The sequence below is a fragment of the Bidens hawaiensis genome, unplaced genomic scaffold (assembly GCF_021521415.1).
Source record: "Bidens hawaiensis isolate Kalapana, Puna unplaced genomic scaffold, B.hawaiensis_p1.1 tig00008479_1, whole genome shotgun sequence".
Classification (NCBI taxonomy): domain Eukaryota; kingdom Viridiplantae; phylum Streptophyta; class Magnoliopsida; order Asterales; family Asteraceae; genus Bidens; species Bidens hawaiensis.
The window spans coordinates 254,713-271,945 of record NW_027491602.1 but is presented as its reverse complement, the minus strand read 5'-3'; the positions used below and the strand labels follow the sequence as shown (position 1 = coordinate 271,945).

Genomic DNA, 17,233 nt, shown 5'->3' with positions numbered 1-17,233 from the left:
TAATATGTTCAATTAATTAACTTAAAATAATCCCAATCTCGACGATTTTTTTGTGGTCTTCTCGGGGGTATACCGTTAATTTGATGCTGAACTGATTATATGACCAAACAATCAACTATTTTCATGGGAATCCATATTTTCCTCCTCTCCACTAATTTTTCAAATCCACCATTATATAAGCTACTAATCCTAATCATTCTCTAATACCACTCTCCACTCGCTTCATTTCTCATCCATCTTTTAAGTCCCTCTCTTCAAAATCCTTCTATCGACCCCTCGTAATGGATCTATGCGAAATCCATCACTTTTTCCAAATGTTTGATCACGATGGTGACGGCAAGATCACCATACAAGAGCTATCCAACTTTCTTGATCGTCTCGGCATTGCTATATCCGAGAAGGATCTTGAACTTATGATTGATCATATTGACACCAACGGTGATGGGTCGGTTGACATGGAGGAATTTGAGAGGTTGTATGAAGTAATAATAATGGAGGGGGACGAAGAAGAGGAAATGAAAGAGGCTTTTAAGGTTTTTGACCAAAATGGAGATGGGTTCATCACGGTTGAGGAGCTTTTGTCGGTCTTGGGTTCGCTTGGCTTGGATCAAGGCCGAACAGTTGAGGATTGTCGGATCATGGTGAAGAAAGTGGATGCTGATGGAGATGGGATGGTCGATTATAAAGAGTTTAGGCAGATGATGAAAGGTGGTGCCTTTGGAACATTGGATCCCACTTGACTATCATCTATTGAACTCTTGTTTGTCCATTAACATCTTGTTTCATCACCATGTATCTTTATTCAGTTTCAGATTGAATATAAGAATCCTTAATTTCCTTATGTTTCGTGTTTGTTTGATTCATATCCAAGACCTCTTGATCAACAAGATTATGGTCAGGGGGAGCAAATCGAGAAGTCCTTCGAAAGATAGGGCTTCCCCAAGTTATTTTGATCATCATAACTTTTAGGCAAATTGGAAATAAATAATCCCAACTTTTGTGTATTGGCCGATAATAATCCTAACTTTAAAAATCACTACCAGCGGTCCCAACTTTTAACTATTTTTGTCTCAATGGTCATCCGTTTAAAAACACTTAATACCGTTATGTTTTTTCCCAAGTTTCTAACCGATGTTTTATGGCTTTTGATCGGAAGAACGATACAATTCGATCGATGTAAAACTTATCTCGAAACTATTATCCAAACGACGAAGCATTGTTTCAATTAAGGTGTTTGTATTTCCAATTAACAAAAATCAAGTCATTTGGATCATCGTTTCGAGATAAGTTTTATATCATTCGAATCGTATCGTTCTTCCGATCAAAAGCCCTAAAACATCGTTAAGTGTTTTTTAACGGAGGACAGACAAAAATAGTTGAAAGTTGGGACTGCTGGTAGTGATTTTTAAATTTAAGATTATTATCGGCCAATTCATAAAAGTTGGGATTATTTATTTCCAATTTGCCTAACTTTTATGAGGAAAGTTTTTAGCTTGACCATAGTCCATAAAACGTGAACTTTGAAATCATAAATTCATACACGGTGATAAATCGTTCAGCGAGATTTGATAAAAATTCATAATTGACCAGCTAACTATAGTTTTGATAAAAATTCATAGTAGACCAGTTAACTACAGTTTAAGAAAACGACATATCAAATTGGTTTGGTCTGCCAGACTAACCAGTTTTAGAGATTTGACGACTCGATTTTCACTATTTCAACTGAATGCTTCTTTTTCCAAAGCCTAAAGTTGTATTACAATTTAAAAAATGATTAAAAATGATAAAATACGATTTTAAATATACTACATATATAAATAATTATATATTTCTGAAATAAAAATAAAATAACGATAAATGTTAAACGATCAACTAAGGTTTAGACGATAAATGTTAAACGATCAATTCAGAAGGTATTTTTCTAAATCTCTGTTTCTTTCTTCGATTATCAATTTATGGGACATCCGGATCATCGGAAACCAATTCCGAAGCATGTCCAATGCCGGTTAACAAAGTTTTTTGTCACGACTCTTCCCGACCAGTGCAGTGGGAATGATCTAGCTGGGTTTGAGAGGGAGTACGCACAGATTTACGACATTTATATTGCTCGAAAACGAGATAGATTTGGTAATCGCTTTGGATTCGTGTCTCTCTTGGATGTCAAAGACAAAGTTGATATGGGGAAGAACTTGAGCAAGATTCGTATGGGAGGTTACGCCTTAAAATTTAACGTCGCACGGTTCATCCTAGAGGATGGCGAGATAAACGATAAAGGTTTTGTTGGTAAAATACAGGTTGAGGATTCTCGGAAGACGGGTGATGCGGTTTACGGGTTCAGAAGGGATCATGTGGATGGTGGTAACGATGGGAGACGATCCTTCAAAGATATCCTAACGGGGAAGAAAACACCAGTAGATCATGAGGTTAGAACTGTTACTGTTGATAACAATGTTCAAGCTTTTGTCGGCTTGCACTGGTTGCGAAGATGATGGATGTGGAAGCTTTGAAAAATATTTATGTGATCATGAAGGAGATTAGTCCAAACGAAGGGAAAGTTCAGTTCTTGGGAGGATTAACAGTACTATTATCGTTTGAAAGTAACAAGGCGGCGATGGATACTATGGAAGCAGCGAGAAATATCATAGGAAGAACTGTGGGAGGGACAGAATGTGGAGTATGGAAGAATAGCATGGATGACGAATGGATGCCGGAATTTGTATCGTGTTTGAATCGGTCAGTACATATGGGCAACCCAGACGACGGCATTTATAAGTCAGGTGAAAAAGATGATTTTGTTGCTGTAGCAAACGATGAAGACATGGTTCAGTCATGTTCTAAAACTGAGCCGGAGGATGACGCCGGAATACCGCTTGAGCGGCAGGGCAGTTATGAAAATTCAGATTGTAACGGTAATGGGGAGTTCAATTCGGTAATTAATGCAATTGATTTGGAGAATAATACACCATTAATGCAAAAAATACGTGACAAAGAATGTTCTAATCATAATAAATTCATGCATGGCCCCACATTTGACTTTGGAAATACAAGAAGAATGTCCGGATGGAGGTAATAATACCAAAAGAAAAAAATTTAACAAATGGGTAGATTTTGGCCAGCCCAAGGACTATAGTTCAAGTGGGTCAGATAAATTAAAAAAGGGAAAAGGCCTAGAACAAATGGCCTTAATGACCTCTTGGGCTTAGAAGAGGAGTCCGAATCTGATGATTTTAATATAGAAGAGGAACGTTTGGATAATATTGTGGATAAGGGGAGTAATATTCTAGAAAAACAAAGGTGTGGTGCTGATTGATTGTTTTAACCGCATGCCGACGTTAATTTGATAGAGGCGGAAATTGAAGCAACCAAGGTGATGGGTGAAAAGCTTGGGGCTCGTACTGATAGGTATGGTGATATGATTAGGGAATCGATTGATCAAGAAGGATTACAACTTGGTAAGAAATGAATTTTCTCTCAATCAATATTCGAGGGGTTGGGGTTAACGGAAAGGCTGGGTGGATTAAGAGAATAAAAGAGGAGTTTGGTGTTTCTTTCCTTGCTATGCAGGAAACGATGAGTATCAATTTACAGGAGGTTGTGTTGTCTAATTTTTGGGGAGGTATGGGTTTTGATTTCGAAGTTGTTAATGCTAATGGTCGCTCCCAGGATCTTGTTTATGTTTGGGATCCAAAGGTCTTTTACAAAGAATAATGTGGTTATGAGACAGATAATAATTTTTTGCTTGTTTCGGGTATTATGACGGATGGGAATATTCAGTTGAATATTATTAACGTTTATGCTCCGCAGCAAAATGGGGATAAACAAAATCTATGGCTGAAAATTAATCAGGTTATTCAGGCAGGGCAGGGGTGGTGGACAGTTTCAGGAGATTTTAATGCAGTTAGATATTCGGAGGAAAGGAAAAATTCTATCTTCGACCAAGTATGTGCAAGGGATTTTAATGATTTTATTGATGAGGCTGGCCTTCGAGAATATAATCTGAAAGGTATGAAGTACACCTTTTTGGCAAGTAGAGGTGAAGAGTGTAAACTTAGTAGAATTGATAGAGTTCTAGTATGTTCTAATGTTTTCAATAAGTGGCCCAACACTTGTGTTAGAGCTTTACATAGAGATCTGTCAGACCACTTGCCTTTGGTTCTTTCGTTGGTTGATACGAATTATGGTGCTAAGCCATTTCGATGGTTTGATTCGTGGTTGGATAGGGCAGGATGTGAGGAGTTGGTTACAAATGTGATGAAAGGATGTGATTTTTCGGGTCCTCCTGATGTGGCTCTGGTTAGGAAGCTTCAAGAGCTCAGAAATAGGCTAAGAGGATGGATTAAAAAGTGTAGAATTAAAGAGGATGAAGATTTAGCCAGGCTTAAAACTGAAAAAGAAGATTATGAGATTGTTATGGAAGATAGGGATTTAGAGGAGGAAGAAGTGTGGATCTGGTCTGAATGTAGGAAAAGTATTGAAGAGATTGAGCGTCATAGATCCCGAGACATTAAACAAAAGTCAAGGGTGAAGTGGGCGTCTCATGGGGATGAAAACACAGCCTTTTTTCATAGTATGGTAAATGGGAGAAAAGCTAGGAATACTATTCCGGGTCTTGAGGTGAATGGGGAATGGGTGTCTAAACCGAGTCTTGTAAAGAAAGAAGTAATGAGATTTTTTCGAGAGCATTTCAAAGAAAAATTTACTCAGAGACCGGATTCGGAATGTATTGGTATAAAAAATATTATGGAGACGGATCGAGACATGCTGGTTACCATGTTTTCTAAAGAGGAAATCAAAGAAGCGGTTTTTGAGTGCAGTTCGAACAAGACGCCAGGTCCAGACGGTTTTAATTTCAGATTTGTAAAGCGTTTCTGGCATCTTTTGGAGGAAGATTTTTTTCGTATTTTGACGGCTTTCCATGAGACAGGTATTATAACTCCAGGTTGCGGATCGTCTTTTATTACCTTGATTCCTAAGGTGAAAGCTTCGTTGGGGCTTAAAGATTATAGACCCATCACGCTTGTTGGGATGATTAGGAAGATTATTTCTAAAATACTTGCTAATCGTCTCAAGAAAGCTTTGGGTATGGTGATTTCAGAGTCGCAATCGGCTTTTTTAAAAGACCGGTTCATCCTTGATGGTCCTCTTGTTGTGAATGAAATTATGGAGTGGTTGAAAAAAAGAAATATAAAGGCGTTTCTCCTAAAGATAGATTTCGAGAAGGCGTATGACAACGTCAATTGGAATTTCTTGATTTCAATTATGTCTCAAATGGGTTTTCCTCCTAGATGGTGTACTTGGATTAGAGGAATTCTCGTGTCGGCACGATCAACAGTGTTAGTTAATGGGTCGCCGACTTTTAAATTTAAATGTGAGAAAGGTCTTCGTCAAGGTGACCCACTTTCTCCATTTTTATTCTTAATTGTTATGGAGGCACTTTCGTGGATGTTGACTAAAGCTAAAGACATCAGTGAGTTTACGGGTATTAATTTTACGGATTAGGAAACGGAGATTACTCATCTTTTCTACGCGGATGATGCTCTAATCTTGGGAGAATGGTCACGTGAGAATTTGGAGAATACGGCTCGAATTCTTCGAGTTTTTTATTTATGTTCGCGTCTTCGCATTAACCTCCGCAAGTCTAATTTGTTTGGGATTGGGACAGAAGACTTAGAAGTGGATAATATGATGGAGGTATTGGGTTGTAAAAGAGGTATAATTCCGTTTGAATATTTAGGAATTAAAGTGGGAGCTAATATGAACCGAATTAGAAATTGGGATCCGGTGGTCGAAGTGGTGAAACATAGACTTGCCTCTTGGAAATCGAAGACGATATCTATTGGGGGAAGAGTGACACTTATCAAATCGGTGCTTGAAAATCTACCTATCTACTATTTCTCATTATACAAAGCTCCTTTGGCGGTGATTGAGAAACTAGAAAGTATAATGAGGCGCTTTTTATGGGCGGGGTCTACTGAAGAGAAAAAAATTTGTTGGGTGGCTTGGGACTCGGTTACAAGGCCAAAGAATGAGGGCGGTTTGGGTATCACCAATCTTAGAGTCACTAATGAAGCTCTACTTCTTAAATGGGCTTGTAGATTTAAGAAGGATGGCAATTGTTTGTGGAAAAAGGTAATGGTAGGATGTCATGGGTCTAGCCGAACCTAGAGAATGTTACCGTGTAGGCTTTCTTCTAGCGGGTGTTGGAAACAGATAGTGAAACTTGGTGAAAAAAAGCTCCTGAATGACAGAGATCTTAATAGTTATTTTGTTGGTATTGTAGGTGATGGGAATTCAGTTAACTTTTGGGGCGACTCCTGGCTTGGGAATGAGCCACTTAGACTCTTATTTCCTAACTTATTCAGGTTGGAAAAAAATAAATGGGCTACAGTTGCAAATCGGGTTGTGCTATGTAATGGTGAAAAGCGTTTGGAATGGGAGTGGCTCAGAAATCCAACTACTCACGAAGAAGTTGAATTGTTTGAACTTCTTTCGGCTATTCATGACCACGATTGGAAAGGAGGCCAAGATTGTTGGTTATGGAGGGGAGATACTAATGGCTTGTTCAGTCAAGATGGCTAAGAATTTCCTTTCCAACAGACCGGTTTCGGGTCCTATTTTTAAAATGAAATGGCGGGGTTGGGCCCCATTGAAATGTAACATAATGGTATGGCGAGCCGAGCTTAATAAACTTCCTACTCGAGTGGAGCTGGTTAGGCGTGGGATTCACAAAGATGACAAGTTGTGCCCTCTTTGCGATTCTGATCCGGAAACGGCGGTTCACTTGTTCACAGGATATAGGTTCACTATGGAAGTTTGTTCAAGGATAGAGAGTTGGTGTAGATTGCCCCCTATTTTTGCCTTTGGGGTTAGAGACTTGATGTTGGCTGACAACTATACGAACTCCAAGAAGGATAATCAGTTGATTCATGGCATTGTAGTTTCTACATTGTGGTGCATTTGAAATGAAAGACATGCTAGAATTTTTAACAGTAAAGCGCGAAGAGCAATCGAAGTGGTGGAAACGGTTAAGTCGTGTTCGTGTTTTTGTTCCAACATAGGTCTAGATTGAAATCTATCGATTGGAATGTGTGGTGTAAATATCCGTTGGATTTGATGTAACTTTGGATTGCATAGGGGTCCTTGTTTTGAGGACTCGCTATTGGTGTTTTTTGAATGAAGTTTATCTTTCAAAAAAAAAAAGACTTCTAATTCAAGTTCTAAATCACGGGCAAAACCGAAAAACCTAACCACAAACTGAACCATATACACTTCAAACTACCTAACCGGGTCACCTTAGTTAGGGTGGACTGGTCACTTTCAATGGATTATCAGCACACCCACAAAGTGAACATCAAAGTGCAGCAACAGAGAGCTTGTAGAACCATTGCAATAATCAATGATTAAGATTGCTACGATATTTGAAAACAAGATTCAAACCAAAGTCTAAAGCAATCGCTCCAAGCATCCATCAAGAAACAAAAATGGCATCACATACATGATTCAGCATGGTAACAAACAATCTTTACAACCTTTTTCATTATAAAAGACGAATGTTTATAGGAAACTAACATATGAAAAATGAAGAAATTTGATGAAAAAGAGTGTACACATACAACACAAACTTGCTCACCAACCATACCTGGCTTGTGTTTCTGCTTTTGTGAGAAACCCTTTTGATCGGCGTTCTGCAAGTTCAGCCTCTTTTGATCTCATATCAAAATATAGAGATCCGATTTGATGTTTCCTCTTATGCAGCTTTGATGGCTTCCCTTTGGCTGAAGAAGTAGGCTGCAGGTTATCAAAAAGAAACACTGTCAATATCTATATCTATAATATATATAAACGAAAACCCTAAAATCCTACGTGTCGCGATGTGGTCACTCCCCCCTTTTATGGAAGTCACCAGATTGCTTGATTTTTAAATAGAGGCCTCTCATTGATTTAACCCAAATTCATAGGCATGGGTCTTACCAAAACCAGATAGCTCTTAAACGGGTTATAATATCTCATTAAATAAAAAATTAATCTTACCAATTATTTGATATGAAAATCCTATAAAATAGGGATATACTAAAATTTAATATCCAATTTAAAAAGAAAAAGATATTATTTATAATTAATAAACAATTTTATAGTAAAAAACATAAGCACGTAATGGGTCACCAAATCCAGATAACTTTTAAACGGGTTATGACATATCATTTATTTATGAAACCCTTTCATCATCAAACACTAAGGGTATGTTTGGTTGGAGGTAATGGAATGAAGGGGGAATGGAATGAGAGAAGGAATGGAATGGACAAGGGAATGAAATGGATCATTACCATTCATTTGTCTTGTTTGGTTAACCTATAGGAATGAAATCAATTATTAATTTTTATTGTTTGGTATCCAAAAAAATTGTAGAAATGAAATACAAATAATAACACTTCTATCTCAAAATACTTTTTAACCAAAAAAAAAAAAAAACTTTATAATGGCTATAATGGCGATGGTGGTAGCTCCGGCGACGAAAATGGTGGTGGCGGTGGTGGAGGCGGTGGTGGTGTCGGCGGAGTTGGTGGTGGTGCCAATGGTAATGGTGGTGGTGGTTGTTAAGTGGTAGTGTTGTTGAGAAAGTAGGGTGAAAGAGGAATGGAATGAAAAAAAAGACGGGGGGTGGGAAGGAATGGTTTTGATGGAATGGGATTCCATGTGTAATGGATGATTCCATTCCATTGAGCAACCAAACACCACTTTTTTCATTCCCACGTAATGAATCATTCCATTCATACTGTCATTCCTGCATACCAAACGGGTTATGGGTCTTACCAAAACCAGATAGCTCTTAAAACGGGTTATAACATCTCATTAAATTAAAAATTAATCTTAAGAATTAATTGATATGAAAATCTTATAAAATAGGGATATGCTAAATTTAATATCCAATTTAAAAAGAAAAAGATATTATTTATAATTAATAAAAAATTTTATAGTAAAATACATAAGCGGGCCATGGGTCACCAAATCCAGATAGCTTTTAAATAGGTTATAACATATCATTTATTTATGAAACCCTTTCATCATCAAACCCTAAGTGTATTATTAACTTTCTTACAATAAAGAAAATTAAAATACAAAAAATAAATATTAAAAAACGAAAAATGTAAAACAACTATTCTTTCCGGCCATCAGATTGTTTTATTTGTAAATGAAGGTTTCTCTCGCATTTGACCCGAATTCACGGGTAAAGGTCTCACCAAACCCAGATAGCTCTTAAACGGGTTATAACATCTCATTATATTAAAAATTAATCTCATCAAATATTTGATATGAAAATCCTATAAAATAGGGATATACTAAAAATTAATATCCTATTTTATTTAAAAAAGATATTATTTATAATTAAGAAACAATTTTATAATAAAGAAAATAAACGGGTAATGGGTATCACCAAACCCAGATAGCTTTTAAACCGGATTATAACATATCATTTATTTGTGAAACCATTTCATCATCAAATCTCAAGTATAATAATTATTAACTTTCTTACAATAAGAAAAATTAAAATCCAAATATACATATATAAATATTAAAAATGTATAATGTAAAACAACCCCCGTAATACGGGGATAAAATCTAGTTTAGTATATATGAATTATGAAACTGTGTTCTTTTATATATTGGAGTATATTAACTGTAAACCAATAACCCGTATTATTTAAAAAAAATACCCTTCTTATTTTTTAAAAAACAGGAGGTGCACCGAGGCGACTTGCTCCAAATTTATCAAAATTTTTTATGTTTCTAATATATTTCTATCATCTTGTACCTAAAATTTATATAGGAAACCTCTTTATACGATTTAACATACAGATAACCTCTATACACAACCTAAAAAATAATTTTAACCATCTAAAAGCTTGGTTTTAAAAAGTGTGCAGCACTCCGATGCATTTCGATACCAAAACCCGATGCTATGTGGTGCTTTCATTATTAAGAAAATAATAAAAAAATATTTATAAATGATATATAACTTGCTAAATTTTAAAAACTAAAAAATAAGATATTCTCATCATCCATGGTCACATTTATTCAATCAATGGTCTAATTCTTTCAAAATACTAGTATACTTCATAAGGCGTCACATCATGTGGCATGCGCATCATTTGCACCGATACGATCTCAGAATAACCATATCACCTCATGCATGCATTATGCCTGATGTGCGGACTTTAAAACCAAGCCTAAAAAAGCACAATATCTGTCCATGTACAAAAGCAATTCCAAGTAACGGGCCTCATACAATTTTGACTTAACCCCTTAAACCTTAACCCTTGGGACCCCAACAACAATGAAATGATGAATAAGTGTATGATTACCTGATACGAAGGCCCGAATGCGATACCAGTCGACTTAGCTTGATCCTCACGTGGGCGATTCTTCATCAACTCATCCTGACTAACCTCAATCACTTCCTGCGGAATCTCATTCCTCCCTCTTTTCCCAGGTGGCCGCGCAACACTCTGCACGGCTGCAGCCACCGAAACATCAGGCTGCAAATCCCCACTAGACCGATCAATCCACTTACTTTCATACTGCCCATAGTTTCCATAATCACCGTAACCCTCATAACCCATGCCAACATTCTCATACCCTCCATAATCACTCGCAGGAGCAGCTGGGCCGTAAGCTGAATAATCCGCACCAACATTCTGATACTCTGCATAATTATTATAATCATAGCTCGCATAATCCTCGGGTGAACCCTCGGGTGGGCAAAAGTGGTGCGCACATATGATGTATATATGTGTGAACCCTGCTTGTGGTGCGCACATATGATGTATATATGTGTGAACCCTCGGGTGGGCAAAAGTGAAATTGCACTAATTTTGACGTTATTTTACTAATCTCGTGAAAATAACGTTAAAAGTGACGGACGGTTAATCAGGCATCATGTAGTGGCGTTGATAGCCGAAAGACAAGGGTACATGCACCGATCAGCCGGTGTCCCGATGATTGAGTGCTATGTGCCTTATGTCCAAGGCTTGATGCGAAACTACTATCGAGCCGGGGGTCTCACCGAAAGCAGCCTCTCTATCCTTATAGGGTAGAGGTAAGGCTGTCTACATCTTACCCTCCTCATACCCTACCATAGCTTTGCTATTGGTGGGATATATTGAGTACGATGATGATGATGATGATGACGATGATAGCTCACATAATCCGCACTCGTTTCAGCCACATTCGCATAATCAACGTAAACATTATTATTAGTCTCATTACCATTACTCGTATTGTCCTTCACCCGATTATTATTATTATTATCAACACCGTCCTTCACTACAGTCGAATTCGACAACCCTTTAACGTCACCATCAAGAATCGATCTTCGGCCCATGCCTGCAGACGACGGCACCACACCGAGGGAGCCCGAGTTTCTCGGAGCAGGAATACTTGACAAAAACGACTTAACCGAAGGCGCTTCCGGTATAAAATCATCTTTTTTCGGTAACCCTTTATTACTAACATCATCTTCATCATCATCCTCATCTTCGTCAATTGGTTTATTAACCACCGGTGGCCGGAGCTGAACAATCTTTTTATTTTTAGGTTTAGGGTTTAAAGAAAACGGGTCGGATGATTCGGATCTGGGTTGAGGTAATTAGGAGAATAAAGATGTGGGTTTCGCTGATTGAGGGTTATTAGTATTATTATTAGGGTTTGTGGGTTGTGATTTAGGGGGTGGAAGAGACGAGAAGAAATTAGAACCAAATTTGGATGGTTTAGGTGGTGGTGGTGGTGGTGGTGATTGTTGTTGATCTTCATCTTCATCTGACGATGCATATGTTGCTAGTAATGAATCCATGATTGGAATTAAGGGGAAACAAAAGCCCCAAATTGAGATTTCTAGGGTTCTTATGGAAAATTGAGGTTCTATTTTGTTAAGGTGGGTTTGTAGTTGTAGTTGTGGGATTTGGATGAGGGTTGGTGGGCCTATGTGGTAAATGTGGTTATGGCTGGTGGCCTGGTGGGTATTAGACCATTGGGTTAGATAATTGTTAGAACCATCTTTAATTCTATTTAAGGTCTGAATTTCTAAAACACATGAAGTTGTTAAAAAAACGGGTTTCCAAACCGAACTAAACCAGCGGTTTTTAAAACCGGTTTTTTTGTATTAGACCGGTTGAGACGGTTTAAAATCGAACCAAACCGGGCCGGATCAGTTCAAGTAGTTCTATGTTTAAACCGGCTTCTAATCCGAACCGGTTTAGGTCAAACCGGTTTTAAACATGTAAAAACAAACCGGTTTGGTTTGTAAAAAAACCAGTTTTGTACACCTCTACATGAATCTATCATGAAATTTATGAGTTTGGGTTTAGTTTAAAGGGGTTCGAATCAAACCCGCAAACATGTTTAACTAAGTGGTTCGTATTCTTGTCAAACCGTTGGGTTTACGGATTAATTCGTTTAACTAATTTATTTGTTATTTTCTGTATATTAAACGTGTTATATCATAACTTACATAACTTAAAAATTAAGGGGGTATTTAGAATTGCTTATTTGCATCAACTTATAACTTATTAACTATTTGAAAAATTGATAAGTTGTTTATGATTTTTACACAATTACAAATGTAATAAATTTATAGGAAAGTGTCACAATTGTCTTTAAGGTTTTCTATAATGTTGTCCAAATCGTTTACTTCATCTGTGGAACCAATCTGATAATAGAAATGGACCAAAATGACAAGAAAAAGAAATCACGAGAACGGAAATGACAAAAAAAAAAGAAAAAACTTTTTTAATAGAAATGACAAAGCCAAGCAAACCACGTAAACGAAAATGATAGTTTACTTTAATTTTATAATTGGTCGTTCAATTCTCCCCTAAAAAACATTTATTCAATCCATCATTTGAAAGCATGATGGAAATTGAAGAAATCTCCTAGTGACCAATCTGGTATTCAAAATAATCGATATATCTACAAGGCCAATCTCCGGAAACACATGACACTCAAATTTCGGTTGATAACTGACAATCTGACATGTGTCACTATAGTGGTTCGAATGCCCCTAGAAAACACCTTACGGTTGTCTACTCTATTTTTGAATACAAGATTGTGTTGTGTCATACCAAATTAAACTAGCCAGTCCTATGCCTGAATAAAAACAAGAGTGTCTTTATCTCTTATTCCAAAATTGGAACACGAACTACACTTTTAAGCCAAATTTCATAGATTTGGACCAGACCTTTTTGAGAAAAACGGAAGAAAAATCTAAAAAAGATCAACCATTTGACCAAAAGATACTCAAATTTCCAAAACCATAATCTAAATTAATTCCAATCCAAAATTGCAGTTAACAGATTATCAAACTAACAAACCCTCAAATCAGAAATCACAATTCAAGTAAAGTTAGATCAGTTAACGGATTATTATCAACTTACTAATGCAAAAAAGCATACACAGCAGTAGAAATATAAACCAAAAGTGCAGAAGTCACCAAAACAATCATTGAAGCAACCGCATTAACCGCAGACCTACTCCCACATGACAACATCCCCAACCGAATCTCAATCACATTCACCATCGACAGCATCAGAAACAAGCATCCCATAACCGAGCCTAGCGCCGAACCAAGCATTCCGAACCGTAACGCCTTTAAATTAATATGCGCCCTAAACGCCTCATCAACATCCTTACTGTTGAGCAGATTGATTGCGAGTTTAAGACCTTATTAGACACAATGTAACGTGTGGAATGTTAGAGGTAGCTTTATGTAAATACAAGTTAAGTATATAACCACACAATTTAGGCGTGTACATAAAACCGAAAAACCAACCCAACAACCTGTAATAAAAAGCAGTCTTACGCTTTCATAAAAATAGAACTTTCGGTTCCATTTTGGTTTTGCTTGTAGCCAGTGTTGCATAAGTCGCTAAGCACTAGTCAGGCGGTCAGGCACCGCCTGGAATTAATTAGGATTAATCGGATTGAAATTTTATATACACATCAATATGAATATAATACTTAAAAAGTTGTTCAAAATTCGAACAGTTAGGTGATTTGGGCCGATTTTATCCGCCTAGGACCGAGTTGGGAGATTTGAACCGGTTTTGATCAACTATCTCCTAGAGCCTCCGATTAACCAATATCAAGACGCCTGGGCCCTGCCTAGCGCTAGGCCGATTTTTAGAACACAGCTTTTAACTAGCATCGAAAAAATATACCAAACTTGTAAATTTTCATTTTTTAACTTTGAATTCTAGTTAACTACGATAAAAAAAATATATAGCGTGTAACATATTGGCTCAAAATTATTATTTTTTTAGAATTTTTTTTATTTTCGACCAAAAGTTTTCAATCCTAAATAATAAACCGAAAACACTAACACTGCATTCTCATATTTAAAATACAAAGAAAAGAAATGATAAGTTGGAAAGGGGAAGAAAGGAAAATAAATTATATACTTAAAATGTAATCTCGAGTTAAAATAAAAGAAAAGAAAGTGTTAATTAGATAAGAAGAGTTAGATAAGAGGAAAAGATAGGAAAAATATTATAACTTTGAAATGATAAATTAGTATTCTGCATGATTATAAAGTTTTTCTTCACAATATTTAGTCAGCAAATTTTAAAGTCATAACTTTTCACTTTTCTTTCCATCCTTTATCTTTTTCTTTAAAAAAAAACTCTTAAGAATTAAAAAATAAAAAACTTATCTTTTATTTCCAAACCGAACTGTTATAAAAACTCAAAAACCTTAATGTGTGAAACTGACCTTGAGCAACAAGAGATGAAAACAAGAAGAAACTAAAGGAAACGACCTCGAAGACTAATAACTTTTTGGCGACGGAGATGTCTGAATCGCAGGCGGATTGATTCTCGAGAGTTGACGTTTACGTGGATGCTTGTGGTGGATTGTGTGTTTCTAGATCTGCTTTGTTGATCGCAGTAGGTTGAGTATCCGTTAGATCTGTAAGAGTATGAAGTGGGTAGATTAATATGTATTTTTACGGAATAAAAGGATGATTATAATAGAGAGAGAGGCTTCGGAAAATAAGAATGAATAAGAAGAGCTTACTCTGCCATTGTTGGAGCTTCAGAGGTTTGATTTGCTGATGGAAGAAGTTATTTTTTTGGGATTGGTTGCGTGAAGACAACACGACAAAGGGTAGTGTGGTAAATAAATTGGTAATTGGTACCGACAAGCCCACGGCAACACACGAAAGCAGCTTTTGCCTTTTGACCATGTTATAAGTGACCCCACTCTCAATCTAACTCTCCAATTCTTATTAGTTTATACCCTTTTTTTTTATTTTTTACATTTATTGTTTTAGTCTCTAATTAATAATAATAAATAAATAAATATTTAAAGTATCTTTTTAACAAAAGAATTCGAAACTTATATACTATTGTGACATGTCAAAAGCTATACATATATATGGTATTTTGGTAGACAAAGTGCCGGATGTCATATGGCATTCACTAAGTGTCTTTCATTTTTATCCGTTTGTGATTTAACATATATCCAAACGCAAATGAACGAGAATGAATAAAAAGAATTTGTTCGATTATATATGTCAGGGCTTGTGTTTGGTTAAATGGACGAACACGAGCATACCTATGTTCATGTTCGTTTAGTTTTCATACAGGCCTACCAATTTGTCTTTCGCGACCACCACCAAAATCTGGTAATCGAAACTGACACCCAAGGAACAATGGTAGAAATAGACCACCATCTTCTCTATGAAACCATCGGGTTGCAAATTTAGAGAAATCAGAGTTCTAATTGTAGGAGAGGAGACTAGTTGATGAAGGCTAAGGTGGATTAGTGAGCCGTCTTTGAAGATCATTAAAAATTTTGGGACTGTTGCCCTCCACACCCCTAATTTTAGGATCATTAAAAATACTACTTTGTTGTTCTCTAATTGCCGATAAGGATGTCACTTTTAACCAAAACCCGAGAAAACCCGAACCCAAACTAACCCAACCCGTAAAACCCACACCCGAGAAAAGTCTTACCCGAACTGAAGTAATTCGCATTGGTTCTTGGGTCTGAGTTTTGGTTTTCGTATCAACCCGAATAAACTTTTAGTTTTAAAACAAGGGTGAAATTATTCTACGAAGGGAACAAAAATGAGAAGGATTTCTAGCCACAAAAAAACCCCTAAAAAATAATTAAAAATTAGTAAAAAATCAAAGCTCAAAATTTAATAAAAAAATGAAAAATGTAAAAACCCAAAAATGTTTCTGCCGTTTTCCTCGTTCTAAAAAACAAACAAACAAACAAACACACACACAATGTTGAGGAAAAAAACATCATTGTGTCTTTTTATTTATCATTGTGTTTTGTGTTTATTTTCGTCATTGATTGTATATTTTTCCTTGACATTGTGTATTTATTTATTGATATTGTGTTATATTACTCAACATTGTGTTATATTTTATTCGGCACTATTCTAAATTTTGTGAACTATTGTGTCTTTTTTTTATTAATCATTGCGTTGTTTGTTAATTTTCGGCATTGTGTATTTTCGTCGTTTTTTTGGAACATGAATGATGGGGGAAACATTTCGATTTTTTAATTTTTTTATTTATATATTAAGTTATGATTTTTTTTATTAATTTTTTAAAATTTTTTAAGGGCTTTTTGTGTGGCCACAAATCATTATCATACTTTTTATTTTTGTCTCAATTTGTATTTTAAATTATCCTTAAAACAAAATATATTTTTAGGTATAATAAGCTAAGTATTAGATTGTTCCTATTCCACTTAGGGGGTGTTTGTTTGGCTCTTAATGGGATGGTTCAGATGTTTATCTCTTATTCGTCCAGACATTCAACTGTTTGTTTTGTTTCATCCAAAACCCACATATTAATGGCTCTTGCCCAATTCAGTCAAAAACCAACGCTGAATGGAAAAACTACCAGATTACCCTTCTCCCTCTCCTCCATCTCCATCTTCCTCTCGCTCGTTCTTCATTTTCGTAACTGTCAACACCATAACCACCAGCCGTCTCCGCCGCCATCTCCGTAATTGCATGATCAGGCTCTCGTTAAAGAAGTTCTGATGGGATTAGGTCAATTTTATTCTTGTAAACTTTCTTATTTTAACCTAATTATTATACAATTTTTGCAATTGTTAATCGATATAGCTTAATATTGTGTGTACTATGGATTAGGTTTGATGATTTTGACAAGTGATTGTAGGATTTTTTTTGCTAATATGTTTCAGTCCGGTTAGACAACCT

General features: G+C 36.2%; 2 protein-coding genes and 2 pseudogenes across 3 annotated transcripts; 2 read left to right on the top strand and 2 right to left on the bottom strand.

The window, feature by feature from the left end:
- Positions 1-227: 227 nt before the first annotated feature.
- On the top strand, positions 228-825 carry LOC143529094 (calmodulin-like protein 3 pseudogene; annotated as a pseudogene).
- A 4,860-nt stretch (positions 826-5,685) lies between these two features.
- LOC143529105 (uncharacterized) lies at positions 5,686-6,961 on the top strand. The gene is made up of 2 exons (XM_077024974.1): positions 5,686-6,129; positions 6,281-6,961. The coding sequence occupies exons 1-2, from the start codon at positions 5,686-5,688 to the stop codon at positions 6,959-6,961; spliced, it is 1,125 nt and encodes a 374-aa protein (XP_076881089.1).
- A 531-nt stretch (positions 6,962-7,492) lies between these two features.
- Positions 7,493-11,907, bottom strand: LOC143529093 (uncharacterized; annotated as a pseudogene). Its single transcript, XR_013134592.1, has 3 exons — positions 11,201-11,907; positions 10,362-10,748; positions 7,493-7,788 (listed from the first exon to the last, which is right to left on the bottom strand). The product of XR_013134592.1 is annotated as an uncharacterized LOC143529093 (transcript).
- A 1,451-nt stretch (positions 11,908-13,358) lies between these two features.
- Positions 13,359-17,011, bottom strand: LOC143529104 (uncharacterized). The gene is made up of 3 exons (XM_077024973.1): positions 16,919-17,011; positions 14,761-14,863; positions 13,359-13,713 (listed from the first exon to the last, which is right to left on the bottom strand). Exons 1-3 carry the CDS (start codon positions 17,009-17,011, stop codon positions 13,427-13,429), a joined length of 483 nt encoding a protein of 160 aa, XP_076881088.1. The 3' UTR covers positions 13,359-13,426.
- Between the last annotated feature and the right edge of the window lie 222 nt (positions 17,012-17,233).

Bases quoted from the DNA above. Each gene is read 5' to 3' on its own strand.
- LOC143529104 (XM_077024973.1), bottom strand. From the start codon at position 17,011: ATGGCGGCGGAGACGGCTGGTGGTTATGGTGTTGACAGTTACGAAAAT. The intron at 14,864-16,918 runs GTAATCTGGTAG...TCAACTCTCGAG, and splicing joins GATGGAGGAGAGGGAGAAGG to AATCAATCCGCCTGCGATTC. The intron at 13,714-14,760 runs GTCAGTTTCACA...GTGTCTAATAAG, and splicing joins TTCATCTCTTGTTGCTCAAG to GTCTTAAACTCGCAATCAAT.
- LOC143529105 (XM_077024974.1), top strand. From the start codon at position 5,686: ATGGAGGTATTGGGTTGTAAAAGAGGTATAATTCCGTTTGAATATTTA. The intron at 6,130-6,280 runs GTAATGGTAGGA...TTGGTATTGTAG, and splicing joins GCAATTGTTTGTGGAAAAAG to GTGATGGGAATTCAGTTAAC.